Source organism: Rhodofomes roseus (assembly GCF_022264815.1).
Source record: "Rhodofomes roseus strain CIRM-BRFM 1785 chromosome Unknown C8Q71scaffold_11, whole genome shotgun sequence".
NCBI lineage: Eukaryota > Fungi > Basidiomycota > Agaricomycetes > Polyporales > Fomitopsidaceae > Rhodofomes > Rhodofomes roseus.
This window is the reverse complement of record NW_025952967.1, coordinates 1042517-1067669: the sequence shown is the minus strand read 5'-3', so window position 1 is coordinate 1067669 and position 25153 is coordinate 1042517. Positions and strand designations below refer to the sequence as shown.

The 25153-nt window shown below is 54.2% G+C and overlaps 9 protein-coding genes and 1 non-coding gene across 10 annotated transcripts; 5 read left to right on the top strand and 5 right to left on the bottom strand.

The window, feature by feature from the left end:
- Nucleotides 1-2721: 2721 nt before the first annotated feature.
- C8Q71DRAFT_81562 (uncharacterized protein) lies at nucleotides 2722-3336 on the top strand. Its single transcript, XM_047926104.1, has 3 exons — nucleotides 2722-2815; nucleotides 2910-3033; nucleotides 3088-3336. Exons 1-3 carry the CDS (start codon nucleotides 2795-2797, stop codon nucleotides 3204-3206), a joined length of 264 nt encoding a protein of 87 aa, XP_047778675.1. The 5' UTR covers nucleotides 2722-2794; the 3' UTR covers nucleotides 3207-3336.
- Nucleotides 3337-4425: 1089 nt separating this feature from the next.
- C8Q71DRAFT_708355 (uncharacterized protein) lies at nucleotides 4426-5535 on the top strand (the record flags this gene model as incomplete). The annotated part of the gene is made up of 5 exons (XM_047920614.1): nucleotides 4426-4678; nucleotides 4772-4862; nucleotides 4903-5011; nucleotides 5068-5156; nucleotides 5232-5535. 5 exons carry the CDS (start codon nucleotides 4426-4428, stop codon nucleotides 5533-5535), a joined length of 846 nt encoding a protein of 281 aa, XP_047778674.1.
- Nucleotides 5536-6389: 854 nt separating this feature from the next.
- On the bottom strand, nucleotides 6390-11300 carry C8Q71DRAFT_907969 (uncharacterized protein; the record flags this gene model as incomplete). Its single annotated transcript, XM_047928978.1, has 6 exons — nucleotides 11158-11300; nucleotides 10595-11102; nucleotides 7348-10542; nucleotides 7180-7296; nucleotides 6611-7122; nucleotides 6390-6551 (listed from the first exon to the last, which is right to left on the bottom strand). The coding sequence occupies exons 2-6, from the start codon at nucleotides 11088-11090 to the stop codon at nucleotides 6390-6392; spliced, it is 4482 nt and encodes a 1493-aa protein (XP_047778673.1). The 5' UTR covers nucleotides 11091-11102; nucleotides 11158-11300.
- Nucleotides 11301-11874: 574 nt separating this feature from the next.
- On the bottom strand, nucleotides 11875-11961 carry C8Q71DRAFT_t75. The gene has a single exon. It is a non-coding gene; the product is annotated as a tRNA-Met (tRNA).
- Nucleotides 11962-12036: 75 nt separating this feature from the next.
- C8Q71DRAFT_762327 (uncharacterized protein) lies at nucleotides 12037-12753 on the bottom strand. Its single transcript, XM_047923913.1, has one exon. The coding sequence runs from the start codon at nucleotides 12500-12502 to the stop codon at nucleotides 12233-12235; it is 270 nt and encodes an 89-aa protein (XP_047778672.1). The 5' UTR covers nucleotides 12503-12753; the 3' UTR covers nucleotides 12037-12232.
- A 1835-nt stretch (nucleotides 12754-14588) lies between these two features.
- C8Q71DRAFT_762325 (uncharacterized protein) lies at nucleotides 14589-15432 on the top strand. The gene is made up of 6 exons (XM_047923912.1): nucleotides 14589-14610; nucleotides 14675-14763; nucleotides 14816-14995; nucleotides 15063-15078; nucleotides 15159-15213; nucleotides 15277-15432. The coding sequence occupies exons 3-6, from the start codon at nucleotides 14872-14874 to the stop codon at nucleotides 15349-15351; spliced, it is 270 nt and encodes an 89-aa protein (XP_047778671.1). The 5' UTR covers nucleotides 14589-14610; nucleotides 14675-14763; nucleotides 14816-14871; the 3' UTR covers nucleotides 15352-15432.
- A 638-nt stretch (nucleotides 15433-16070) lies between these two features.
- C8Q71DRAFT_858367 (uncharacterized protein) lies at nucleotides 16071-17834 on the bottom strand (the record flags this gene model as incomplete). Its single annotated transcript, XM_047927510.1, has 12 exons — nucleotides 16071-16308; nucleotides 16370-16401; nucleotides 16458-16539; nucleotides 16592-16607; nucleotides 16660-16800; nucleotides 16855-16871; nucleotides 16926-17026; nucleotides 17093-17190; nucleotides 17245-17371; nucleotides 17434-17606; nucleotides 17663-17715; nucleotides 17779-17834. 12 exons carry the CDS (start codon nucleotides 17832-17834, stop codon nucleotides 16071-16073), a joined length of 1134 nt encoding a protein of 377 aa, XP_047778670.1.
- An 834-nt stretch (nucleotides 17835-18668) lies between these two features.
- C8Q71DRAFT_708983 (uncharacterized protein) lies at nucleotides 18669-19473 on the bottom strand (the record flags this gene model as incomplete). Its single annotated transcript, XM_047920657.1, has 3 exons — nucleotides 18669-19027; nucleotides 19080-19332; nucleotides 19384-19473. The coding sequence occupies 3 exons, from the start codon at nucleotides 19471-19473 to the stop codon at nucleotides 18669-18671; spliced, it is 702 nt and encodes a 233-aa protein (XP_047778669.1).
- Nucleotides 19474-21059: 1586 nt separating this feature from the next.
- C8Q71DRAFT_81491 (uncharacterized protein) lies at nucleotides 21060-21734 on the top strand. Its single transcript, XM_047926094.1, has 3 exons — nucleotides 21060-21242; nucleotides 21299-21350; nucleotides 21404-21734. Exons 1-3 carry the CDS (start codon nucleotides 21158-21160, stop codon nucleotides 21579-21581), a joined length of 315 nt encoding a protein of 104 aa, XP_047778668.1. The 5' UTR covers nucleotides 21060-21157; the 3' UTR covers nucleotides 21582-21734.
- Nucleotides 21735-23241: 1507 nt separating this feature from the next.
- On the top strand, nucleotides 23242-24543 carry C8Q71DRAFT_80808 (uncharacterized protein). The gene is made up of 7 exons (XM_047926016.1): nucleotides 23242-23452; nucleotides 23556-23699; nucleotides 23756-23771; nucleotides 23833-23884; nucleotides 23949-23980; nucleotides 24043-24330; nucleotides 24388-24543. The coding sequence occupies exons 2-6, from the start codon at nucleotides 23561-23563 to the stop codon at nucleotides 24254-24256; spliced, it is 453 nt and encodes a 150-aa protein (XP_047778667.1). The 5' UTR covers nucleotides 23242-23452; nucleotides 23556-23560; the 3' UTR covers nucleotides 24257-24330; nucleotides 24388-24543.
- The last annotated feature ends 610 nt before the right edge of the window (nucleotides 24544-25153 follow it).

The following is a 25153-nucleotide window of genomic DNA, read 5'->3' as shown; positions in this document are numbered from 1 at the left end:
TTCCCCTGGGCAGCGTGGTTCGTCACTCGGGTGACCGCTCTTGCACGTCTGGGATCCGTAACGTCCGTGTGCGGACACCTCGATCGTGATCGCATTCAACGGTTGGGAGGTCCGAGTGAAACGTAAGTGAATGAGCGAGGGATGTACGGTAGGCTTGAGCTTGATTCGGACTGATCCTTGGACCCGCTCGTACATGCCGTTGACGGACCGCGTCCTGTTGAGTCAACGATGACGCTACCTGTACAACAGAGTAGATGCTATACCCAGGTACGAGCCCGCTGCAGTGATAGCATAAGACGCCGTAGACAATGGTTCACTGTAGCTTCCTAGTCTATCCACACATCCGCGGGTACCTAGAAAAGAGAGCATAGTGGCACTTCCAGTCGCACGAGAGTAACTTACCTTAGATGGAGATCAACAGCACCAGCGCACGTTATTCGTAGAACCTCCAGCACGGGTGTATGCGTCACACTCCGCAACGTGTCGACGGCGAAGGCAGAACAAATCACTGACGTAGTGCCAACCGTGGAAGGACGCCCACAGCGTGGCTAGCGTATGAGATCGTCCCTACTTGAGGTTTTCTCGTGCTTCGAGCCGCCAATTGATAGCGAGGGCGCAGCGTATGTCAACGGGTGACAGAAGGCATGTGCACTAGCTGTATTCTAGATCTTTGATAAGGAGGAGTCGCCAAGAGAGCCCCGAACGTGAGAGGGAGGTTGCGGAAGGTGGATGAGTGAATTTGTTCTGTACGACTTCACAGTGGCGAGGCTTCACCTGACGAACAGTGGACGCGCAGCTGATAGGATAATCTGAGTAGCATTGACCTGCACCGGGGTGTCGCTGCTCCATCGTCCCTGCTCAAGGTTATAGAGCGCATGACGCAACGATGGAATGTGCGCACGAAGAAGCAGTGGACGCGCTTGAGGAGCTCAAACAGCAGAGAAACGGCGCTACCGACGCAGGTAGCTATGCTCCATACTCCTGACCCCGACAACGTAATTTAGCCTCGCGGAGTCGGGGAAACATATCAACTGAACGAAGTCGTATGCGTCAGTGGCAAGATGTTCGCAGAATCCAGAAGTTACCGGGAGCACTTGTAGCTGCGCATAGCCCCGAGAAAGGCACTGCCTCAGGGATGGAAGAGGCATTTGGACGTGCGTTTGTATCGCTATTAGCTAGAATGCTGCACTTCTCCGCCAGTCATCTGACATGGGCAATCGGAGCCAGTATCAACAGGATGTTACATGCGGCGGAGCTCACCTCTACTAGGAAACAGAAGAAACATCCCGCGACATCGCATGTCATCACTGCACCGACATGCGCAAGGATGTCAGCCCCGAGTAGACCAAAAGCGGATATTCCGCTCAACGCCAACAGAGATGCTCGATCTCGTTGCCAGAGACCGCAGGAAGGTGTTCGCCAGTGTTGTGCGGTCTGTTCGCAGCGTTCGAGCGTCTTGTTCCGTCAAGTAGTCTGAGATAGAACTGTCAAGAAGACCCTAACCGTGTACGCCGAACTTCAACGTCACGGGAGAAGCAGAAGTACGATGATAATGAAAGGTGCATATATAGTGCATGTCAGACACGGCGATCCGAGGTCGATCCGTCTGCAGAGCCTCCGCGTCCACGCTTCCGTGCTATCAACAATTTGAATGGCTTGTTGAGAGACAGCCGAACGTGAGCCACCTCAGGCCACCAGCCTTAGCGAAGGATCAGCCGGCCATGCACGGAGGGCCGATGGCGGGAGGCCGCTGCTAGCAATGGGTACATCGCTCCGTAAGCTGGATGGCAGCGGATATGTATTATTGGACACACCTCAGGCAACTTTAGACGAAGACCCTCTCCGAGGGGATCAACGAACCACATGTGGCGAGACTGCCGAGTCCCAAAGTAGTCAGTCGTAAGACGATGGTGTATTTGGCCTCCTGACCTAGCAGGTGATAAGGTAGAAGGAAAAGACATGCGCACCATCAGAACGTGTATGAAAGAGACCAATGGATGCAGTGCACCTGAAAGTTCTCTGTCCAGAGTCCAGACAAGGTTGGTGATTGTATTCGACACGTTGAACGAGAATACGATTGAGTTCAACGGGGAGTATCGGCGTTCTTTGTGGTTCCCTTCGACGTGTATCACCCCGAGGCTGATACTGACGGCCGCGTTTGCTGAACCGAGTTTCTAGCTCAAACCTTGTTGAAGGGAAGCTCGACATTCGACATCAGTTTGCCATTCAAGCGTGCACATGTCCGTTTTTGGCGCGTGTATAACTACTTCTGGGAAGACGACGATCCCTAGTATTAGGAATAGGGAGCAACATGAGACTACGTGGCAAAGGTTCAACATTCAACATACGAGCCGTGCTGATCGTCAGGCCACTTACAGAAGAGCTACTGGGTTTACTGACATACATCAAGCCTCCCTGTTGCTATACGGTCGCTTGTGGCGTGAATGTCGATGAGGAGGTCATAGCATGGTCGTCAGTATTCGTTCCCGGTGAACGACCGGCGTTTACAAAAGTGATTTGAACATGGTTTCCTTATGCAGCAGTATTGTCGAATTAGGCAAGTACTGTTCCACCCACCTTAGATATGTCTGAAGGGCTACGAGGTTATTCACGCGCGCGGGTGGCACAAAGACGTTCTGTGAGACGATAGGCTTGCCGCGACGCGAAGACACAGGAAGTTTTCTAGTCGGCAAGGTGGTGCCACTGGATGGCGCCTGGGATGAGTTGAATAAGCGCCCTTAATATGCGGACTTTGCCGCTGTAACCTCCGCGTTGGCAGACTCAGCGTGTCACCATGAACACTCCTCAAAGTCAGGTTCGCCTCGTGCTTCTGCCCAGACAGTTTTCAGTCTAACAATCACCTTCGTATCTCTTCAATGGTCTCTAAATGCTCATGTGGTGCTCATCAGCTGATTGGCTGGGGTTCCTTGATCGCGGCTGCGGGCGTGAGCTATTACTATGCTCGCCAGAACATAAACGAACGTCGCAAAGCACAGGAGTTCGCCGGAGCCAGGCCGTCGGAGAAGCTGGACTGTACGTGGCTGCGTAGTGCTATACTGCTCTCTGCTGACACAGTTGTTCGCACAGGGCGTGCGCGGATCGCTCAGCAAGAGCAGAAAGCAGCTGCAGGCGAAGGTTCGAGTTCTACGCCAGCCGCAGGACAGGTAGACCCCTCGAAAAGCGGTGGACCGTCTGCCCCGAAGTAGCGCTGCCGTCCACATCACTGACTGCTAACTCGGATGAGTGTGGAATTAGACGGAGGGCGAGCTATGACAACGGGTGCTGCTGTCTAAACTTTCTCACTATATGCGCTGGAAACGAAGGCTCGGGCATGTTGCTGGATAATTATACTACAAGATGTCATGGTGACGCAGGTGAGTGACTGAATAAGACGCTGCAATCATAATGTTTGGAGAAGCACGCACGAACGATTCGTCAACGTCGCACACTCGGTGCGTCTCGTATCCTCCCGCACCGCGCGGTCAGTCATGCAGCCGCTCTCGACCCGGAGGCGTCGTGCATCCAAACGTCCGCACACTATACCCTGGTCAATGTCTTGCCTAGAACATGGCCACTGTGGTTAGTATTGCAATTACCAATGTGGTCCCCGAGCTGGATCATCCAACCTGGAAGATGGAAGCGTTACGCCACTGATTATCCAACATGTCTTCCGCTCGTGGCTGCCATACTCGCGAGGTACGAACTAGATGCCCACCTAGCTGCTCGCTGAAGAATGGAGTAATCAGACAGAACGCTAGACCGGCCACATTCGTGCTATGCCTGACACATGCTACATGATGCGGGTCAGCGACATCAGTATTGGCATCTGGTGTGCTCTCAGAGCTTCAAAGCTTCGACCCGGAGTCGAGTTTATTCTCGATAGATGCCCCAGTGGATTTCGCGTCGGCCAACGTATAGGCAAATCAAACGTTCGAAAACGCTGAGAAATGCCTCAAGTAATGTCTGCACATTACGATGAAACCCAAACACCAGCGCCCTGGATTCTGCGCTACCAGTCGGCACTATCACGGCTTCGCCAAGCTCGACGTAAGCCGAACAGGGCGGGTACATCTAACCTTATCTGTCGGACACGCTCGGTGGACAGCAATGATGGTGAAATGCGAGTGTCCACCTCTACAAATACTCACCACTCGTAGAGTCCAGCAAGCTGGCTGTGTGTACACTCCTTTTCCACTGTCGACCTCATTGCATGGAAGCATTTCAAACCGCCCCTTCAGACTTAGGCCTAGAACGCTCACGAAGAGGTCCACAACGCCCTGTATTTATTTCCTCACGTCGGCGACGTCCTTTCCCATGTCCCTCACATCCACCGCACTTGTTGGGGACGAGTAAGTCGTCTAACCCTGACGCGTATACGGTGGACTCGCTCAAACCGTACCACCTCACAGCCGCTTTCTGAATTATATGTGCTACGCAGCGACGGGTGAGTCGCCCTTCCATCACACATCAGGCGGTCGTTCACGGAGCAGTGAAATTCCAGCATTATGCTGTTACGACTATTGCTTGACATTCGAGCGCGAGGTCGTGCTTATGTGGAGGGACAAGTTAACTGCAGCATCCGCGCTATTCTACGCGTTGAGATACGCGGCATTGCTGAACACCATCCTCATCTTGCTGGGCTACCTATCTTGGCCGGGCTGGCAGACTGCACACGTGCGTATATTGGATATGCACCTTGATACTGACCATCGTTCAACGGGGCATTATAAATAGAGGTCGGTCTGATGTATCTTTTGTGGACGCCGTTCAGTGCTGATTGTTCGCAACCGTAAAAGCTGCATGATCATCATGCGTCTGCAGATGGCCGGCGACGTGCTGATCTTGACCTGTGTAGCGGGTAAGTCTCGAGAAGAATGAATGTATGCGCCTAGTCTGAACAAGTTCATGTGCAGCTTTCGCCACCATGCGCATATATGCCCTCTTTCGTCGCAGTTGGGCCCTGTCTTACCTGATTCTCGCGCTTAGCCTGGTCAACCCGGCGATATCAATGGTCGGATTTTGCGCCAGATTGTATTCTATGCGTTTCTCTGACGATCTGATTTTCAGTACACCTTCATCATCTCTACACCCATCTTGTTGCAGGTCACTCCTACGTATCAGACGTGCAGCATTGATACGCCATATGCCTCCAATCTGTACGTCAATTCAGACCCGACTATGGCGGTGTCTTATGACGAGCAGTTGTAGGTGCACGGATCGCTCGCATTCAGTATGCTTGTTCATCTCGCACGCCCAGGGATGATGGGCGCTAGAGCGTCGGCTGTGGTCTCCGATTCTCTCGTCCTGTTCCTGACGTGGAGGGGAACCAGACACGTTGCCGCATCCGAGTTGAGGACAATTCTTATGTCCCATAGTAAGTCTCGCATCTGGTATGCCACGAGAAGGTCGTTGACTCAAGTGTCTGCACTGCCAGCCGCGGTCTACTTCGGGTACGACAATTTTGCGTGGGGCATCGAGCATATCTTTGACCAATTCCATCGTCATCCATCTTTGACAGGTTCCTGTTCCTTCTGAACTTTGGTGGAATATGTATCGCCATTGCTCAGCTGCTGGTAAGTGGACAATCCAGTGAAGATGTGCAGTCCTCACGATGATCTTCTGTCAATGACCTTCCAACAGTTCATCGACGCCATCTCGACTTTGACTGCTGTGTGGGTCCGAATCACGATGTCACGCGTCCACTCGTCTGACTGCGCTTCCAACAACCATCAGATTGACTTCCGTATTCCTATCCAGGCTCATGCTTGACCTGCGTTTGGTAGTCCAAAAAGATGATCAATGGACGGACACACCTATGCTGAGTACCGTTGAGACGCTAGTTCTCTCGCAAGAACATGGATGGATTGGTGCAATGGAACTTTCCCGCAGCAATCAATGTGGGTCCGACCCGTGAGACGAAAGGTGAGTGCTTGAGCCACCATTCGACTGTGCGACTTACATCTCGCTGGTGTAGATAATGGCGTATACCGCTTACACAGCATGTACGGCCTTTGTCCGCACGCAAGTTTCGTCTCGCGGGACGGCTTTGCAGGCTGCCAGGCCCCTGGCGCCCTACGGGCCCAACGCTCCACAAAAAAAAACAAGACTCGTCTCGCGGCAAATGAGCGACACAACTTGCAAAATAATTGCCGTGAATCACCGATGAGTTCGACCGGTTATATATAGAGGCCCCGACGATAGTCGGACCAAGGTTACAGATAGCATGTAGGACACAGGACAGGGCAAAGGATACAAGGACGATAACATCAGAAGAACACTATGTACGGAACTCAACGAGTAGGACGATTGTGAGAGTAGGACGCTGATGATGGTTCAATGATTGACTGCATCCAAATGAATGGAAACGCTGAAGTCGGGTATCTCGATGATTAGGGTAACAACTGTAGCGTGGCGAAGTCTGCAAGAGGGGACAAGCCTGACTCAAGATGACCACCCTTGCTCCTGCGACACGTCTCTTCACGCCCGTGATCATACACATGGCCAGCGGCTGTCCCCCCGAGCTGCATCTCATTATTGAGAGGGTCATCGCGCTGTAAACCCAATCCTCATGAGTCAAGACCGGCGCCTACCGCTGCGTGACGGCACGTACCTCTGAAGCGTCCTCGTCCGGCCCAAAGAGGTCATCGCTCCAGGACGACAATTGGTTTCGGTCGCACTCCATGCTATCTGCGTCGCTAGATCTCGAAGGGCCCGGACTGAGTTCGGGCGTAGACAACGGATCGGTGACATCGCGTGGACCTCCGAACCCGAGGTCGATGTCAAAGGCGCCGGCTTGGACGGGAGGTATGAGTGCGCTCGAAGGTCGCGGTGCTTTCATCCGATTGCCGACAAGTGAGTGCGGCGTGAGGCGGTCGAATGGATCTCCGGCGGCTGCCGTGAGGGGCACGGAGAAACTACCTGGTGCCGCTTTCGTTGGTAGAGGCGCAGCACTCGGCGTAGGAGACATATGCATGGCGAATTCAGGACTTTGCTCAACCTTCTCTTCGGAGGGAGCCGCCAGGCTCGAGGATGGCTCGAAGGTCTTGATCTCGGAGAACTCTCTAGCACGGGCTTCAGCAGCCTCCTTGGCCCGTTCCACAATACGCCCGTTCCTGCCGATCCCTGCGGCAAACCACCTGAGTTTGACTTGTGTGGAGTACATCATATCTGCACACTCACCTCTCTTCCAATCCAATGTAGTCTGGCCCCAATGCCACTTCAGGTGAATTGCGAGGCCGTTCGGAAGTTTGAATGTGCGCGGACATAATGGGCACCTATGTAGTAGCTCTCTTTGGTCTTTCGCCAGTACGTCAGCATACATTGTATTCGATCCAGTTTTGGACTTACTGGTATTCACCTCCTCGTCCTCGTCATCGTCTATCACGATGATCTCAGGCTGTGTGGCCGGTACTCCGCCCTCAACGTCGCTGTCCGAACGACCCTCTCTGCCACCAGCGCCTGCATGGCCGACTTGCGTCGTCCCCTCGCCATAGGCAGTTCCACATGCCTCTTCGCTCTTCCCCATGACACCCTCCGTACTTGTCTCCCCGAAGCCCACAGCACCTCCCTGTAATTGCTCATCCGAGTACCACTCATGGTCCTCCTCGTACCTCCGCAGCACCCCAATCCGTCTCCTTACCGGTACCATCTTCTTGGACTGTTTCAGCTGGCGGAACATCGTGGACCATGCAGCTTCATCAGCGACGGGCGCCTGCGCCTGCGGGCTAGGGTGTATGCTGGAGCCCGCTACCGCTTCCGCTTGATGAGATGTTTCCGGCGATTCTGGTGCAGTCGGGAGAGGGGCGAACGATGGAGGGGCAGCCTCCGGGGACGGCAGTGGGACTGGCTGGAGGCGCGGTCCGAGTGCCTGAGGGGGAGATGGGGACGAGAATTCATTCGCGGTCGAGGAAGCGTTACTCTGAACAGTCTGCAGAGCGTGGATGCCAGTCTCGCCCGCGAAAAGAGGTGCAGTTGGGGGATTCAAGGCAGACAGATAATCAGGTGTCCGCCGGAGAGATTCTCGAGAAGTTGCAGACGTCATAGATTTGCCCGACAGCGAGATCACAGGCAGATCACCCGAGCGATTTTCTGGAAACTGCGAAGGCTGGACAGAAAGCATGGACGACGGTTCGCCAGACGTATACACAGGGTTGACGATCTGCAGGCGCGAAGAAGACTTCATGGTGTCGATAATGGGTCTGCTGCTCGAGAACACATTATGTTGCAGCGGCCCCCCGCGTGTCTGCGAACTGGCTGCCTGAGCACATTGAACAGGCGTTGGTCCGCGGCCGGGGGTAGAAAGGTCAAGACCAAGTACACCAGTTTCCCGACCGAGTTCCTGTCGGCGCAAGCTCTCAGCATTGAGGACCCATTGAGGTAGCACGCCAACCCTCGGCGTATTGAACACAGCAGGATCCACGGGAACGAGGCGAAGCTGTGTCCTCTCACTTCGACTCCCCTCCACGCGCACTTCCGGGGTATCTACACCAGCAAAGAGATCCAGACTGGGAACGTCGGAGGTTGCCGCGAGTGTCGCCGGATCCAGATTCAGATCGTGCCCCAAAGATGTACCAGTGGTAAAGTCTGATGATACATGCGCCTCGAGCTCAGTGAGAGGTAGCAGGTGCGCCGCCAGATCCAGCATGTCCAGCTCCAAGGAGTTCGCAGTAGGCACTAGTTCAGACGGGTCCGCGGGAGTTGAGGTGTGCGCGTGCGAAGTCGCCAAGTAGTCTTCCAAGCCGAGCATACACGCCGCCGAGTCAGGCATGAGGTCGTCCATGTCCCAGTCGAGCAGTGCCAGTCCAGGTAAATGCGTCTCCAAATCGAGCGAGGGGTCCCCGTTTGCGGCGGAAGTGTCCCAGCCAGATCCGATGTTGAACATATGCGCCTCCAACGCGGCTATCTGCTCCTCAGTGAGTGCCCCGCCCGAGAGCATGGCTTCGACAGCTGCGTCCATCTCGGACTCGGCCAAGTTGCTGATTAATTCGATTTGCGATTGCTGTGGTCTCGGTTCGAGGAAAGAGATCGAAGGTGGCAATGCATCGCCGGCTTGATCGTCGTTTATGCTTGGAGCAACAAAGGGTCCAGGAGGGGCGTTAATGAGCAAGTCGCTAGTGTCCAGGTCATGGATCCGAAGGTGCCCAGGTGCCATCTCGACGTCTCCCGCGTCTTGCGCGTCGCCGGTCTTCGCTACAACGTTCGGCGCAGGATCCCCGCTGGCGTCTTCCGAAAGAGTGTCGTCGGGATTTTCGTAGTGGGCGCCGCCACCCCGAGATTGCATACGAATCGTCTCTGAGAGCGCTTCGTCGTCCGTCGATCCGCTCCACAATACCCTGAGACTCTCTAGGCCAGCATCCTGGCCCCAATGTTCGCATCTTCCTTGCTCGTCTTCCCACCGAAGGATTCCGTGCGGCTCAGCCACAGAGTCCCCTTGTACATCACCTCGCGCCGGCTCCTCAGTCTCGCCAGCCACTTCCTTCCGAGGAGACTCGGCGACTGGCGAAGAGCATCGCGACTCCTCAAGGTTCTCTCCAGCAACCTCCATAAGCGAATACTCGTCACTCTGCTCTTCGCCCTCCGGCCGAGGATCTTTGCTTGTCACGACGTTGACTTCGGGGTCAGATAATCCGTCCACTTCTCCTCGGGCTGGCTCTTGCCTCTCCGCATCTACTTCCACCAGAGATGGCTGGGGTAGCGTAGGGAGGCTATCTGGCTCCCCGCGTTCGTGTACGTCATCGCACCGTGGACGCTTCCGACTCTCCTCCTCGCCATCTGGCTGCCCTTGCGCTGGCATCGCACTGGGGGCGCTCTCATTCGCGTTCACAGGCGCCTCGGGCTCGTCCTCAGACTCCGGCGTCGGGGGCCTCAGCACCTCGCGTTTCCTCGCGGACTTCGACTTTGCCCGCTTCTGCGTTGAACTCCTGCGCCGGCTTGTCTTTTTCGGAGGCCGCGAAGCCTTCGTAGGGCCGCCATCCGCGTCGCCGTAGGATGTATGCGCGACATCCGAGGCGGGCTGAGACTCTCCAGCGTCCATCTCGACGTCTTCGCAGGTCGCCGTCGTGGGTGTCCCCCCGCTCGCGTGCGACCCCGCGCCGCCGAGCCCGCGGGACGCGCGCTTGCGCTTGAGGGGCTTGCTCGTCGCTGAGGGTGGCTTGGCATGGTCGTCGTCTGCGGCCATGCCCGTCTCCGCGTCTTGCCTGGCATCGGAGACGTGCGGGCCTGGCTTCTCGGGAGATGGTGCGTTCTCGTCCGCTGGGGCATCGCTTCTACGCGCGCGGCGGGTACGCGGTGGGGGATGCGCTGCGACGATGCTGCGCAGGGCCTTGGCGGCGGCCTGCCGCATCGGACGGCCACGAATGGAGAGGGTATGGTCGATGGGTACGAGAACGTCGCTAGATTTCTCAGGAGTCGCCACGGGAGCATCACTATCGTTCTCTGGAGGGGCTTCATGGGTCGCTGAGGAACCAGCAGCGAGAGCGGAGGCGGGAGGCGCCTCAACCTTCTGCTGCGCCCTAGCGATTCCGTCGGATGCGTTCCGAGGCTCTGGATTGGTGGTCAGGTTCTAGCGGACGAAAGTATCGCATCGCAGGCCTACCTTCGGGTTTCGCATGTTTGCCTATTTTCAACCTCTCGTACCCAAGGGCGGCTTCCTCTCCGTCTTCGATATGCCAACATAGCTCCATAGGCACGAGATCTGCGGGGGAGCCCTCGGCGACTGATTGTATGCGCGTTTCTGGGGTTCCCGTCCGCGTTGAGGTACTCGGAGAGGGCAGCGCCGTAGTCTGGATGAACGGTGACGCGGTACTGAAGGTCGTCTGCATGTGGGATGCGGTGGTAGGGATCGAGAGACCGCGGAGTTGGTCCCGACGACCGACGGCGTGGGCGCCGGCGTTTGGCACGACGTTCTCTGGAACCAGGTCTCGCGTGGAGGTGTCTGAATGCGCGTGCTGCTGCCGCGGGGGAGGTGCCCGGCGAGTGACAACGCCGTTGTCGAGAAAGACGACGTTCTGGCTGGGAGCGGCACGATGGAAGGGGGCCTTCCTGCGAGGCTGCTTGTGGGTCTTCCTGATTGACGTTGACGCGGATGCCATTGATGTGAAAGCCTGAGAGTCGCCAATAATCAATTGCTACGGTCCGCTACGCGGGTAAGAGACGTACGGGGTATTTGAACTCAACGTGGAGTCGCTCGGAAGAGGTGTCGACAGTATTTGTCCCGCATTCAGCCACTCACGGCGCCCATCGGCGGGGGGTACTTGAGGCCCGGAGATGCAGCTGTGGAGAAAACAGTGCGCGACGTCAAACGGCCCTGCGGCAGTACGTTACATCTGTGAAGGGGTCTGCGCGGCAGGGAATGGTCACAGGCGTCGAGGCGATCGCAGGAACATCGGCGATCGAGCTACTCGCATGTCCAGCGTGTGGCGAGGTGAGTAGGTGGTCTTCGTGCGCCGCCCTCGGGCAAATTTGAACGCAACGAACAACCGTGACCTCAGCCTCTGGGCCAGCTCTCGAGCCGTTGCATAGCAGATGTGCGCCGTCAGGGGGCGATACGTACGTATCATATATACGTTGCGCGACAGTGCTCTGCGTTTTAGCATATGCGTCCGTCGGAGCCCCCAGCTTCACACCTGTCATAACGCTCTCAGTTTTGACAGTAGACAGCGTGAATTACGATGTCGGCGTGTACAGACCTCATAAAATGTCACTCGCCAAGACAGCGACTGTCGAAGGCTCCAAGCCGGGCGAAGATGATGGACAGCAAACAATTGAATCATGGTACAAAGATTGGTACCGGTGCCGGTGTGTCAATTTTGCAAGTGCCCAGGTGCGACGCAGTCGCTGCGTCACGATCACGGTAAATTAAAAATAGCAAAAAGCTAGCAACTCCTGGTTTCGATCCAGGGACTTCAGGGTATCGAGTCACGTGACTATGAGCCCTGCACGCTTCCACTGCGTCAAGTTGCTATGCAGGATTGTAGCCTTTGTGGGTACAACATTGGCTCAAGAAGCGTGCTTTTCTGACTACAACCTCCAGCTCCCGCGCGATTCTGCGTGCCACCACTGCGTCATGCTTCCCGACTGTCATCGTCAAAACTGGCAACGCCCTCATTGATGTCAACACTGCTGTGCGCCTCCCCTAGTGAAGTCGGCATATCACATCGCTGCCGTATTATGTACAATGGCGCAATGCAAATTGCAGAAACATCGAAGCGCCGCGGCGCAAAAAACCTGCCCATCATGTCCATGGCAAAGGAACCGTACGGCACTGAAGTCGGAACATCGTGATGCAGCGTTGAGCGCGGTACACTTGACAAAGAATCCGAGTAGATACATCGGACACGATGCATGATGATAGTGACTGCCAGCGAGGTGCCGACTGACAGCTTCGTTGTGCTACGCCGGGCAGCATATGGCATAGCATGACTCTCACCGACGTGACTTCTGCGCGTTGCGCAAGGACTGCCTCGCTCAATCTCGTCGCCGCGACCACGATTGCATGTGTCATGAACGTCGTAGGTGTCTCTCAGCGCATGCAGGAGTGCATCTAGTGTGGGTCCGCGAAAGCGTCTCGCGCGCACTTATGATACATGCGTAGGTATCGGAACCTGGCAAAAGCGAAACATCTCGGGCATGATGGTATGCCATCAAGATGGGGCGGTTCAAGATAGGACTCTCCGAGTCACGGCATTTTTGATCCAAGATGGTCCACGCGCAGCTCGAAGACGTAAGTACATAGCCCCAGCTACCGTCGCCGTCGGATTACAGCCGTTTTCAAAACTATGCGGAATCGCGAAAAAACGAAAACGCGCCTCGGGCGCTGGCTAGCGCCCCGAGCCTTTGATTAGATTAGATATGCCGTGTCCCGCGCGTTAGGGTACTCGGTCACTTGAGGCTTGAGAGAGAAATTCGCATCCATTTCTCGCACAATTTACGCCAGTCGAGAGCCACTACCGAGACGAGGATAATGCCACACTTTTCAGCCAAAATGACGATGTCGTTGTTGAGTAATGGATGGCTGACCACGGTGTCTGGCCGAGATCCCGGCCCGATAATACAGTAGTCTATATCAGGAAGTAATCACGTTATGTCTCGTGTCTCTGCGAGCGATGTACTGCAGGTCTAGTAATACGGTGTAAACAAGTTTGTTGGGTGTTTCTGGAGCTTCTATGACTATTTAATTATGCTGAAAACCTCTCGCTAGCTTGATCAAAGTCATCCGGGAGCATAATGAACAAGATCTTCCCGAGTAAGTTGACTTTCGGTGTAGAGGCCACTGACACTCGTATCGCTACGGAACATATGCCCATTGATATAAAAACGTATCTATATGCCCCTAAATTACCATAGTGGCAGACACTCACGCGACGTACATGTTGAGCTATTGGCTACCGGTGAAAGTGCAGCAGCCGCGACTTTGTCAGCCTGCTGACTGAAGTGACATTTCTCGATTCGGCTGCTATCTAATCTAATCAAAGGCTCGGGGCGCTAGCCAGCGCCCGAGGCGCGTTTTCGTTTTTTCGCGATTCCGCATAGTTTTGAAAACGGCTGTAATATCCTTGACTACCAAAGCCCAAGCCAAAGTTCTCTATTGTCACGGTCTATTGCCTACCATTACTGCGGTGCCTTTGAACACCGCTCGTAACGGCACACGACCATTCTGCGCCAAGGCCCAAGACGAAGTGCTGTACAATTGAGAGCCGGTCCCAACAACCATCGAGTCGTAACTTGACAAAGAGACAGGTACGTGGCGCATGATGGTCATTGGCCCTCCACTGCCCGGTAGTAGTGGCAAGACGGTTGACTGATAGTTCTCACAGTGGCATACATGTAGAGCCTCACTTCGTTGATGCTCGAAGCCTGCTCTCGAAGTGGTCCACTACATATAGGCTATGCGACCAGGCTCCGCAAATACATGAGTTCGACGAACACGCTTATTTGTGACTCCCACCGACAATCGCAATCATGTCTATCCAGGCGGGGACAGAAGCCAGTTTCGCTCGGGTAGAGTGAGTCGTCACAGCTGCAGTCGAGCTGCAATCATCATTGCGACTCACGCGCTGACCCCGAACTCCAGCCGTTTCAATCAGTCTCTCCTCCTCGCCTCACAAGGTACGCTTTGAACAGTATGTGCATATCTGTATGCCCTTTATAACAACTCGTTTCTCGTAGTCCTATGCTGCTATGATTATTGTCTACGTCTTGCGCTACCCAGCGGTGTTGAACATCACACTCGAAGTACTTGCTTTCTATTCTAAGGGGAGTTGGCAGACTCCGAATGTAAGCGTCTTTAGCAAAAGCGGCATCTTCATCTCACTCACTATTCGCAGAGGTAAGCGATGCCTCAGGTCTTGAGCACTGGAAACCGTACCGTGATATATCACTGGCGGAAAGCTGTAGACTCATTCTTCGCATCGAAATGGCCGCCGATATTCTGATTCTGATGGCTGCTGCAGGTGAGTACTCATCGATCTCTCTCGTTCCCTGGCCAATGTCGTGGTATCCTCCAACCCCGCAGTGTTCGCGACGCTGCGCATCTACGCACTCCTCCATGGGAGCAAGTCTTTATCAGCCGTCACCTTAAGCTTGGGCCTCATGGCCCCCATCATATCAAGTGTGAGTGTTATAGGTCTTGTGCGATATGCGGACTTCAATATGACAGTCATCCGCCGATCTTTAGTATGTGTTTGTCAACACACACCCTATCAGTTCCGAAATCACACCCGGGGAGGTGATCTGCTACACCGAGACCTCATACGCCGCTAACCTGTAGGTCCTGTTTGTGGTCCGCTTTGCGTCACATCTGAGCTGACTGTGTAAGTTGTGAGTACGTTCGAGACGACGTGACGCACGTAGGGATGACATGTTAGCTTAGGGATGTTGGGTGCACGCACATCAGCCGTGGTCTTCGACTGCTTCGTCTTCGGTTTGACCTGGATAGCTTCTCGTCCTCTGGCAGCCCTCGGACACTCAACAACCATGGCAGTCATGATGAAGGACAGTACGTGTTTTGGCCACGTATAGGGTTTCGCGCCAATTGACTTAGAGATGGAAACGCTCTCGCATAGCCGCAACTTACTTTGGGTACGTGATACGACTTTTGAGACGTGGACGGGCAGCGGAGGGTAAGCTGCCGCTCCGAGTACTCATCGGCTCGTTTGTAGACTCCTGTTTGTATTGAACGTTGTTGCTATCACCTTCACCGCAGCTCACATCACTGTGAGTGGCGAAAAACATCAGATTCATTGACAAATCGAGAACCGACGCTCTCTTCTGCTGCAGCAATTTTTATACATCACATCCGCATGGACCGCAATGTCAGTGTCGTCTCTTATGTTCCAGAACTTTGAACGTTGATCGATGATCTTTGACACATGCCGACGCGATGCTCTCTGTACGTTGTGATCTTGCACAGGCTCACGTCCGTCCTCCTTTCGCGCCTAATGCTCGATCTGCGTGCGACTACCACGAATCACCTGCACTCGAATACTTGCCGCGAATCTACGAGCCTATCGCTCGCATTCAGCACGGTCCTGTTCGCCCCGGACACAGACACAGATGCACATGGAGGGATCAACCACGATGTAGCGTCGGAGAGAGCGAGTTGGACCGACTTGGATGTACCTATCGCGGCAGACCTGTAGTTGCATCCCAACCACCTAGGCGCGTAGTATGACCATCACTTCTTATCCGACCCACCAAGGTAGCAATACAAACGCATCGTACCTGCGATGGAGGAGGCCGCCGTGCAATCCAGAATTACGTCTAACGATTTCGTGAATCATAACAAGCTGGTAGTACATACAGGGCATCAGACGTCTATCGTGTCTTGTGTGGGGTAGAAATGGGTAGTAAATGTTACACTTCATGGAATCGACGCCTGCTATTATGCGGCACGGAGCCCAGACATGGGTTTCAGTTCTTGGATACGCTCGGGTACGCACAGAGCTGCCAGAGTGGATCTCCACGGACCACAGCGCACGACCGCCGCCGTATCGCTCCGAACGGGCATGGTGGGGTTGTGCAACATGACCGCGATGGATGCCACAGAGACCTCAGCCCCTCGTATGTTCTCGTTATTCCGGAGGTACGGTCGCTACTTCTTGATCAATGACTGCGGCATCCGTGCCAGTGTGGGTGCTCATCCAAATCGGCGAGATTCCCGTGTCTAGTTCGATAGTTTCGTGGCTCTCCCCGTCTAGCGTGGCAGGTTCGGAGCCACCTTGGGTACTAGTCGTCCCTGACCTGTCCGACCCTAAAGGACCGGCGTCTCTCAGGTCAAGCGTCAGGCGCGTAAGCAGCACGGAGGTCAAACTGCGACCATCGGAATGAGCAAGTGGGCATGACGGTGACTGAGACAAGTGACGACACTCACATAGTCGACCAAAGCTGCCAGACTTCGATGAACTGATACAGGGTCTTTAGGTAGTGAGGACGACGCGAGCGTAATTGCGAAGACATACCTCGCATGTGCAATATAAGCCACCGATCGTGATGTTCATGTGCCCAGTCGCTATACCGGTGATGTTGACGATACAGAGCAAACTACATGAAATTCAGTACAAATACCGTGCACTATTGACAGCGTGCGACCCACGTAAAGTACAGTAGTGCTGACCTTGAGCTTCAGCATTAATTCTGAATGAAATAAGGAATCGAGCGTACTGTCTCGGAGCATGATATCCGTAACCATCCTGCCCCTCGAAGTGACCGACGTGCGGGTCTTGATTCGAAATGTTTTGAACGCTGTGAGCACCATCACCAAGCCGTCGGAGAGCAGCGCTGCCGCCCGTGCGCCCATCATGACTACAAGAGTATCCTCAGCCCCATGTCATAGCTAGCCGAAACGCGGCAAGAAACAGTGCGCCCACGTACTCCTAGAATTCAGATTTCAACACCTAGCATTCAGAATAGTCGAATGGGAGACAGACCAATCAACGTCATCGGTGGCATCACCTCCCGCCGTTCCTATGGTGCAGACTTGGTATCCGAGGAAGCCACTCACGACAGGGGTGGAGTATGAGAAGACAAACTGCGTGGCAATGTCATTCATTTTGCTCGAGTCCCAAGGAGAGCTGAACAAACGATGAGGACTTACGACGACGATGAACGGATAAATCAAGCCGAGAAGAAGGACGGCGATGGCTATCCAGCGATTTCGATCGAAAACTGCATAGATACGTAAGGACGCGAAGACTACGGTCCCACGGGTTAGCATTGTGCATGAGTGACGGCGAGAATGGTACTCACCAGCAGCGCTGGTCAGGATAATCGCCGCAAAGGCAACTTGGGTGCGCAGCAGGATCGCGCAGCTGTAAGAGGATTCATTTAATTGATATTGACTGCGATACGGAGCAAGCAATGCGACTGCGAACCTCTGCGAACAGTCGATACCCAAGTCAGAGCAGGCACCCTCTCAAGCTCAAGCAACGTGCTTACCGCGTTAGACTGCCAACTCCGCCACGTGATGCGGCTGAGCAGTTCTATGACGGTGTTCAGGACCGCGGGGTAGCGTAAACCGTAGAAGAGTATCGTAACGAGCGATTGCTCGCTCTTCCATATAAGGTCGATTTCACGACCTAGTGTCAGGCACCAGTCGTAACAGCATAGGGCTACAAAGGGGGATCAATGAGATACGTAGCGATAGGAAGAATGAACGCTCCCTTACTCGTCGCGGAGAAGTAGAGAAAGTTCTCAAAGTAGTAATAAAACCTGAAGAACCTGGGCGTGGCGTTGGTTGTCAGCTCGTCGCGTGCCACGGATTGACACGTGCCAAGAACATACACTTCAGCTTGCGTCGCCTCCGCTGGTGTCAGCGCGAGACCCATTCGAGCGACCATGGCTCAGGCAGAGAGACCCTTAACACATTCCGCCGTCTCCCAGGGCACGAGCGTCGATAGTTAAAGAGTAGCGTCGATGGCGACATCCCAACAACTTGAACGCTCCTTGCGCTGGTCTTCCTATTGGCCAAGAAGAGGCTTTTGATAGCCGGAGGTACATTGCGATCAATGCGTCCTTCAAGTCGACCCTGCTGAGAGCAGCTCGGACCGAACCTTACGTTCCGTTCTGAATCTGCAAACCAATCTTCCATTCCCTTGTATGTTTAAAGTAGATATTCACGTCTAATCACAAGTGCGTACGAGTACAATGCTTGGTTGGCCGCTCGTTAATTCACTTGTACGACGCAAGGTGAGGAGTCAAGGCTCTCCTCGAATCCCCTCATCTCCGTCACACCGAAGTCAAGGCTGCATGCTACAGTCCATAGAAGACTTAGGTCCGTTGATTGCAAGTATAGACCATACTGCGAGGAACTGAGGTGCATTAAGTACATATGGGGATCACGGAGGAAGTACGCACAGCCACCATGGCCCAATTCCGCGGCGGCGTCGATGTTACAGGATGTTACCCACTTCGCCGGCACCCCGATGCCCACTTTGTCTATATTGGATGCGATGAATTCGGATGTTCGAACTATGTTTGCCGATCATTTATCCACTTGTTCCAGGAATCAACTACGCACCCGACGTCATTGCCACCCTGCTGAGGTTTGAGGTTTCGGAGCCATCTTCATTGAGCACGCTCGTTCGCGGGAAAGTCAGAGTTACACAGCGCGTAGCAAGCGCAGATATGGTACAAGGGAAGCATGTTCATTGCGGACTGGGTCATGTCGAGCTTCAATCCTCCTCCCAGGCCATGACGGCCATCTCGGGAAACCTCCTCCAAAGGGCCGCCTCATCGGAGGTCTCTTTTCCTGGGAGCTGGAACACAATCATGGGAAGGCACCGGAACAGACCCTCGTACACGCGCGCAGAGCATTTATCGGGCTTGTTGACGATCGCTTTGCCGTTGAACTTCGGGACGCGTTTGCCGTGAGGAGGGGTGCACTCGAGCATGAACGCCATCCTGTCGCGTTCTTCAGGTGTGAGTCTAGCCACCGTCCAGATCCAGAACATGCGTATCATGCTCAGCAGTGTCTGCTGGGAGGCGCTCCGGACGGCGGGGGAGAATTCAAATCCAGGAGAGACCGCGAACTCTGGTGGGGTAGTCAGTCACCTTGCGAGACCAGAAAGATTGGTAGGACGCACCAGCGAGCTTTGCGCGCGCTTCTACAAGCGACGATGTGTCTGGTGGCCCAGGATCACCACGCCTACGGGCCCGTGCACCCGTCGTGAATCTCGCCGTCAAGACCTCAACTTCGTCCACGAATGCACGCATCCGCGCAACCTCCTCCTCCAGCCCTTCCGGGACGGTCATTGAGGTCCCTGACACGTCCCTGTCCTCGGTCGGGTGACATACGCCCTTGTGTGTCGGCCAATCAGCAAGTTGACATTCTGCGCTCTGCGGTGTCTTAGCACATGTGCGCGTGAGATGGCTGAATGAGCGACTCACACAGTATCTGACAGAGAGGCACCGTGAGCAGCGCTTGGTGCCCGCAGCTTTTGAGCAGATTGCGCAAGACTGTTCCGTAGTGTCGCTCATGGTGAATGAAGTGGGGAATACGACGCGTCGGGCATTGCCGGTGCTTCTCACCCTCGATTGAAAACGGACTCGTGCACCGTTAACCGAGCTACTGCAGTATCGTCTGCTAGTGTATTCGCTCTGACTTGGAGACTTCATCCACTGGATACATAACACGTACTATACGACTTCGACAATAGGAGCAGCGCGTAGCTTTCGTAGTGTACACTCGATGCCATTACGTGGAGGCTCAGTCAGAACGAAGGCGTAATTACTCAAGCTCAAGGTGATTGTCCAACGTCCGGCGGCGAGACGATAGTGATCCCAACCCACCGCAAAGGCACAGACGTCAAGCTTGCCGATAATGCACCAACGGTAAGTACTTCGCACTGATACGCCACCGTGACCCAAGCTGGACACGCCGAAGTCGCCACGACACGTCAGAACCTAGCTCGGTGCAGATAGAGGGTTCTCGCCGTTTTGACACACGGTCATACGGAATGACTACCAGGCTGCGACTTTGAACCGGCAACTCATCTTCCGAGACGACGTATCCTCTTTGATGGGATGTCTGCGCACAGCTATCATGGTTGTCCACGTCAAACGACAGGACAGCGAACGCTCTGTAAAGCGGCTAGGATGAGCGGCATGGATGTGCGGCGCGCCCATCATGACCTCGAATTTAGGATGTCAGCGAATCTTACCCCCACGGATATCGGCAAGGCACGCACTCTTCGGCCTCTTCATTCCTTCCCTAGTAATCGCTGCAGGACCCGCGTGGGATGAGCGCGTCGAAACGTTCTGTGGGTATCACCATTTGTCCAGATACGTTGGTCTCGACACTAGTGCTCTCAAAGACAGCGCCGATGCCCCAACTTGGCACGTCCTCAGGAATAACGGGTCCTTAGTACGTCGAATAGAGATATTTGACAGTGGCCACAGTACTTACTAACACCGATGCATTGCGGTAGCCTGACCTTGAAACCACTCGGCGGAAAGCACAATGTCAACTTTGTGTAACAGTAACGAGGTCGAGTGATTTGCCTCATCAACTTCGCTCCCTTTTTCGAAGACATGAGCACGATGGGTCCGCATAGTGTGTACTGGTGCAGGCATTGACCTGATGCGGCTTGGATTACCGCAGAGTCACGCCGCCCCAGTCCACGAGCAGATTCACGGTGTTGAGTCCTGGTTGATGAGTCTCGACGGTGGTGGACAGCAGTTGGGCACACTGACAGAGTGAGCGACGCCATTGAAACTGGAGTCAACTAGGCCGGTCAGTAAGCATTGAAATCCAAAAGCGCATACGGACTCACGGAGACCCGGTTGCTTGACAGGCTGTCCAGTATGTTAGTACCCATCACGCTTGTAACAGGCCGCGGGGCGAGCTATGGTCACGCAAGACGGGAGGAAGCGAGAACGGACACGGAGAGACGCGGTACGTACGAGCGAGCTACTGGAGGAGGAAAGGCAAGGGCTACCGTTGTACATACAGCCTGAGGGCAGCGCGAGTCATTGCCAGTGTGTCTGTGGGCGCCAAGTGGGCGCTGGCTTGCCCAACACGATGTGACAGCTCACGGGACTTCTGTCACGGTGGTGACATTGACACCGGCAGGACAGTGCCAGCGGCGAGCGCCTCAGTCTCCACTGTCCAGCCTGCGAGACGCGTCGACGGTCTCCGGGTCTTGGACCGGGTTGTATCATTATGGCCTCACTTGGTTATGGCAGTACTCAGCTGTCGTATACATGCCTACTCGCAACTCGAGTTGCCATTGCTGTTTTCAAGATATGTCTTAGGCTCGCACGCAGTTCACGCGAATGACCTGATCGGTTGCCAGCTTGTAAGTTGTAACTCATGGGGCTCCGACTCATCCACTTTCCAAGGAGTCTCACAGCCGGTGAGTCCGATGTTCCTACGATTCACGAATACCTTATCTATCTGGATATACAGGTTCTATCCCGTTTGCGTACCTGTGAAAATTGTACGTGTTCTATGCCCGGACGCCGGAGCACTGCAGAGCATCGGTCCTGGTGCGCACGGCGGTATACTACACAGGTACCAGCAGGCTACCCGAGCATCGTCATGGAAAGTTTGCACCGAAGTGAAGGAAACAGCACGGAAGGGTTAACAACGTTAATGACCGCCAGGTGACCGTTGAGCGCGAGCTCATCCAGGGCTACTCTCACCCGCGGCTGCTTCGCCGCCTGGCAGGCGATGTATAGAGCGCGAAATGTAATGGGATTTTTGCTCAGCTCACGCAGTCGCTTTTACAGGCCAAATGGCTCCGGACCTGAAATCTCCCGATGAGCAGAGGCATGTCGGAACGCGCGCGCCCGGGAGGACGCGCAGCGAATCTGCAGTGCGTAGCCAAAGATATTGAGTGTCGGCACCAGCCACAACCCGCTTCGCAAATATATCTGACGTGAGTGTCTCTGCCTAGCCAGCCATGGACCCAACACTCACTGTCCCCTCTTCTCGCTCGCTACATTGTACTCATTGTAGGTGCCCTCGCAGATGCCTCCTGTGATGATGCGCCCCGCTAGGACGCCAGTACGCAGGGCAAAGAACCTTAGTATCTCGGGCACAAGCGCCTGCGGACGGGGATGCTCGACGTACGAGACAACAAAATGCGCTAAAGCTTCGCGGGGCACTGGCAGCCCCCGCAGTCGCTCACATGTGGACGGGGACGTGCGCTGAGAGACGGGGATGCAGGGGCGAAACTGATCAGGCGCAAGAGCCGGGCTGTGAGTCCCGGTCAGGCAAGCCGATTGACACCTTCCGCCACAGGCAGGCCATTCTCCTTGACTATGAATAATCGTCCGGAGAACGTGCCTGCGATGGGCACTCGCATTGTACTGGTATCTGCATTGCGGCGGCTATTGGTAGATGGTCAGCAGCAGGTGCCAACCGGAGATTCTCTTCGCTTCTAACTACTGATATGTATGGTGAACGTCTTGCTCCTTGTTCAATCATAACTGTATCACAGAGGCAGTGCAGCGGAGGGCTCGGTATATAATATGGGTACGTCCATGTCTCCGAAGCTCGCAAAAGCTAGACGAGTTGCTACGAGCATTGACCCCTGCACTCGCCTGAACACAGGCTCCAGCTATTAGCCAACATGCATGCAATGTGTATTCTAGGTCAGCCGTCGAACTCAAGCTCGGTTCAGGATTTGAGGTAGGTCCCACAGGTACTTGTGCATAGGGGCCGCTCTGATCATTGTTCTTCAGCCCCAGTTTGGTGCAGACCTACGTCTTTTTCTTGAGTGACATGACTTGGGCTGCGAACAGTATGTCACTTATTCTCTCTGCGTACATCTGATCTAACTGATCCTGGTTGAGCCGTGTGGTGTTACGACTACATTCTGACTCTTGATAGAGAAATACAGTGTTTCTGGCATTCAAATTTGTCTCTGAACAAACTGCTCTTCTTCGGCTATCGGTACCCTGTACTCCTGAATGTCGCTCTCGATTTTCTACTGAGTCTGAAATGGACCGGATGGCAAACCTACTGGGCAAGACATTGTTCCTGTGTGTCTCTTCGTCTACAATTTCATCCTTGATAACAGAGGTGCGGGCCACAGTCATAGTGCATAAACGTCGAGGTAAAGACATCACTACAGCTGTGGAATTGTTCTGCACTGTCAGATGGCGATGATAATCATCTTTAGCGTCAACGCAGCCGGTGAGTTGACATAGTCATTTACGGACTGTCGTAGCTCCATTGAGAAATAATGCACCTAATATTCGCCGCTCTGTGTGTATTTGCTCTCTTCAACCACAATGGTGCTTTATTCGTTCTTGTTCTCCTGTCCGGTTTGCTCAACCCCGCTATTACAATTATAAGTACATTATTGACTGCTGTTTACACGCCGTGTCACGATATGTGTTTGTTGCAGCACATATTCGCGAGATCAAAACCAGCCGCCGAGTACATTGCCAGCGGCCATCGAAGGGTGCACATTGACCGGCGTAGGCAGTGCCTATACATACGAGAAGTGCACTTTCATCTTCAATTGATTCCTCCTTATAGGCTCACTGGATTCGCTTAGCTGTAAGGTCCTACCTCAAGTTTTCATCATGTACGCTGAAGGTCACTACAGGGGTTATGGCCGCAAGAGCGGCTTCGATCCTTTCAGATGCAATAGTGTTATTCCTAACATCGTTGAAAACCTTCCTCAAGTCTCGAAGTGCAGCGGAACTAACAAGCTCAATCACTACTGTACGAGGAGCTCTTCTCAGAGGCAGTGAGTGACACCATAACTTCTCGGATGTTATATTCCAGTTGACGACATCCGTTCAGCCTCGGTCTGCTTTGTGTACGTCCCTGTCGCTTTATTTCTACTATATTCCGGTGGTTATCTGACAAAATAAACACAGGTTCCTCTCTGTGATCAACGTTATTGCAATTGTGGCAACACGAGCGACAATGGTGAGTCACCGCGATTGTCATGTCACCAAGACGCTGATGGTTGCAAACGTTCATATAAACATAGTCTATTTCGATTGCCCAGGAATGGATCAACATGTGCGTACTCGCTCATTTTGAACCTACCATACTCGTCTGACGGTGTATCTCCCCAACCTCAGCTTGACTTCGATTTTTCTGTCAAGACTTGCAATGGATCTACGCGAAACGGCGCTTTTGGGCCTTAGCAGTACTACGGGGCTTGACGCTTCAACCCTTGACTTCGCTGGCGTTGACAGTTCTGAAGGCAGCTGGTCAGATGTGTCGTTGGAGGATGTCGACGTAGATCGGTCATCCGTATCCAACGAAGGTCATGCCGCTGAGTTGGAATGTTGACTGAGTAATCGATATAAAATCTGACGAGGATGTGACAAGGTGTTGCCCTCAAATCTGCCTCTACAGTATACTCCGTGCGCACGCTTGTTCCCGAATGGAGAATATATTGCTCACTGTCGAGTGTCTAACAGTCGTGTATCCTTGGCATTCGATCTGCACTGGCAGCTGCTGTGCTGTCCACTGTGGAGACCCAACCTTCGAGGATCGGCTGCCTAGTCGAAGAAGTGTCCGCAACGCGCTGACGACATACTGCGCGTGTGTATGCGTTCAACAGTGCTGTGCTCATGCTGCCGGGCAGTGTGGGGTCGGGAGCCACAGCCTCACTGGGGTATAACAGACGCATAACAGCCTGAGGTCAATACCGTTGCGACCGGTGTCCAGACCGACTGATACTACTGCGCACTGGCAGATGGAATCACATGTTCGGACGTCTGAACTCGGCACGGTACTCAAGGAAGCAACAGTACCGGTGGTTTGACAGGGCAGTACGAAATGGTCACTGACCACGCCACCCCTGATGATGCAGATGTTTAAAACTCCGTTGACCGCAGGCTCAGCGCAACGCTCGAACTCAATCCTTGTCACAGAGTGGCTTTTGATGGTAAAGACCCGTCGATGTGTTGCCTATGCCAGTAACGATATGATGCTCGCGACGCGCAGACCGGAGTGTCGAACTCGAGTGCCAACGGCAGGTCGATATCATTAGTAATTACCAACCATTCAGACGACGTAGCAGCGCCGTCTCCTTGATCGCGACTGTTACTGAGTACCCGCCATACCTGTATGGCCGCTGAGGGTCTACTCAAGTGTCGGTACATAGTAGGAGGTACTACATCGCTACGCACAACGCCTGCGAAGCGAACGATTCATGAGACACCGCTACACTTCGGCACAAAT

Bases quoted from the DNA above. Each gene is read 5' to 3' on its own strand.
- C8Q71DRAFT_81562 (XM_047926104.1), top strand. From the start codon at position 2,795: ATGAACACTCCTCAAAGTCAG. The intron at 2,816-2,909 runs GTTCGCCTCGTG...GGTGCTCATCAG, and splicing joins TGAACACTCCTCAAAGTCAG to CTGATTGGCTGGGGTTCCTT. The intron at 3,034-3,087 runs GTACGTGGCTGC...TTGTTCGCACAG, and splicing joins GCCGTCGGAGAAGCTGGACT to GGCGTGCGCGGATCGCTCAG.
- C8Q71DRAFT_762327 (XM_047923913.1), bottom strand. From the start codon at position 12,502: ATGACACATGCAATCGTGGTCGCGGCGACGAGATTGAGCGAGGCAGTC.
- C8Q71DRAFT_762325 (XM_047923912.1), top strand. From the start codon at position 14,872: ATGTTGGGTGCACGCACATCAGCCGTGGTCTTCGACTGCTTCGTCTTC. The intron at 15,214-15,276 runs GTGAGTGGCGAA...CTTCTGCTGCAG, and splicing joins TCACCGCAGCTCACATCACT to CAATTTTTATACATCACATC.
- C8Q71DRAFT_81491 (XM_047926094.1), top strand. From the start codon at position 21,158: ATGGCCTCACTTGGTTATGGCAGTACTCAGCTGTCGTATACATGCCTA. The intron at 21,243-21,298 runs GTCTTAGGCTCG...CCAGCTTGTAAG, and splicing joins CATTGCTGTTTTCAAGATAT to TTGTAACTCATGGGGCTCCG. The intron at 21,351-21,403 runs GTGAGTCCGATG...CTGGATATACAG, and splicing joins TCCAAGGAGTCTCACAGCCG to GTTCTATCCCGTTTGCGTAC.
- C8Q71DRAFT_80808 (XM_047926016.1), top strand. From the start codon at position 23,561: ATGGCCGCAAGAGCGGCTTCGATCCTTTCAGATGCAATAGTGTTATTC. The intron at 23,885-23,948 runs GTGAGTCACCGC...ATATAAACATAG, and splicing joins TGGCAACACGAGCGACAATG to TCTATTTCGATTGCCCAGGA. The intron at 23,981-24,042 runs GTGCGTACTCGC...CCCCAACCTCAG, and splicing joins GCCCAGGAATGGATCAACAT to CTTGACTTCGATTTTTCTGT.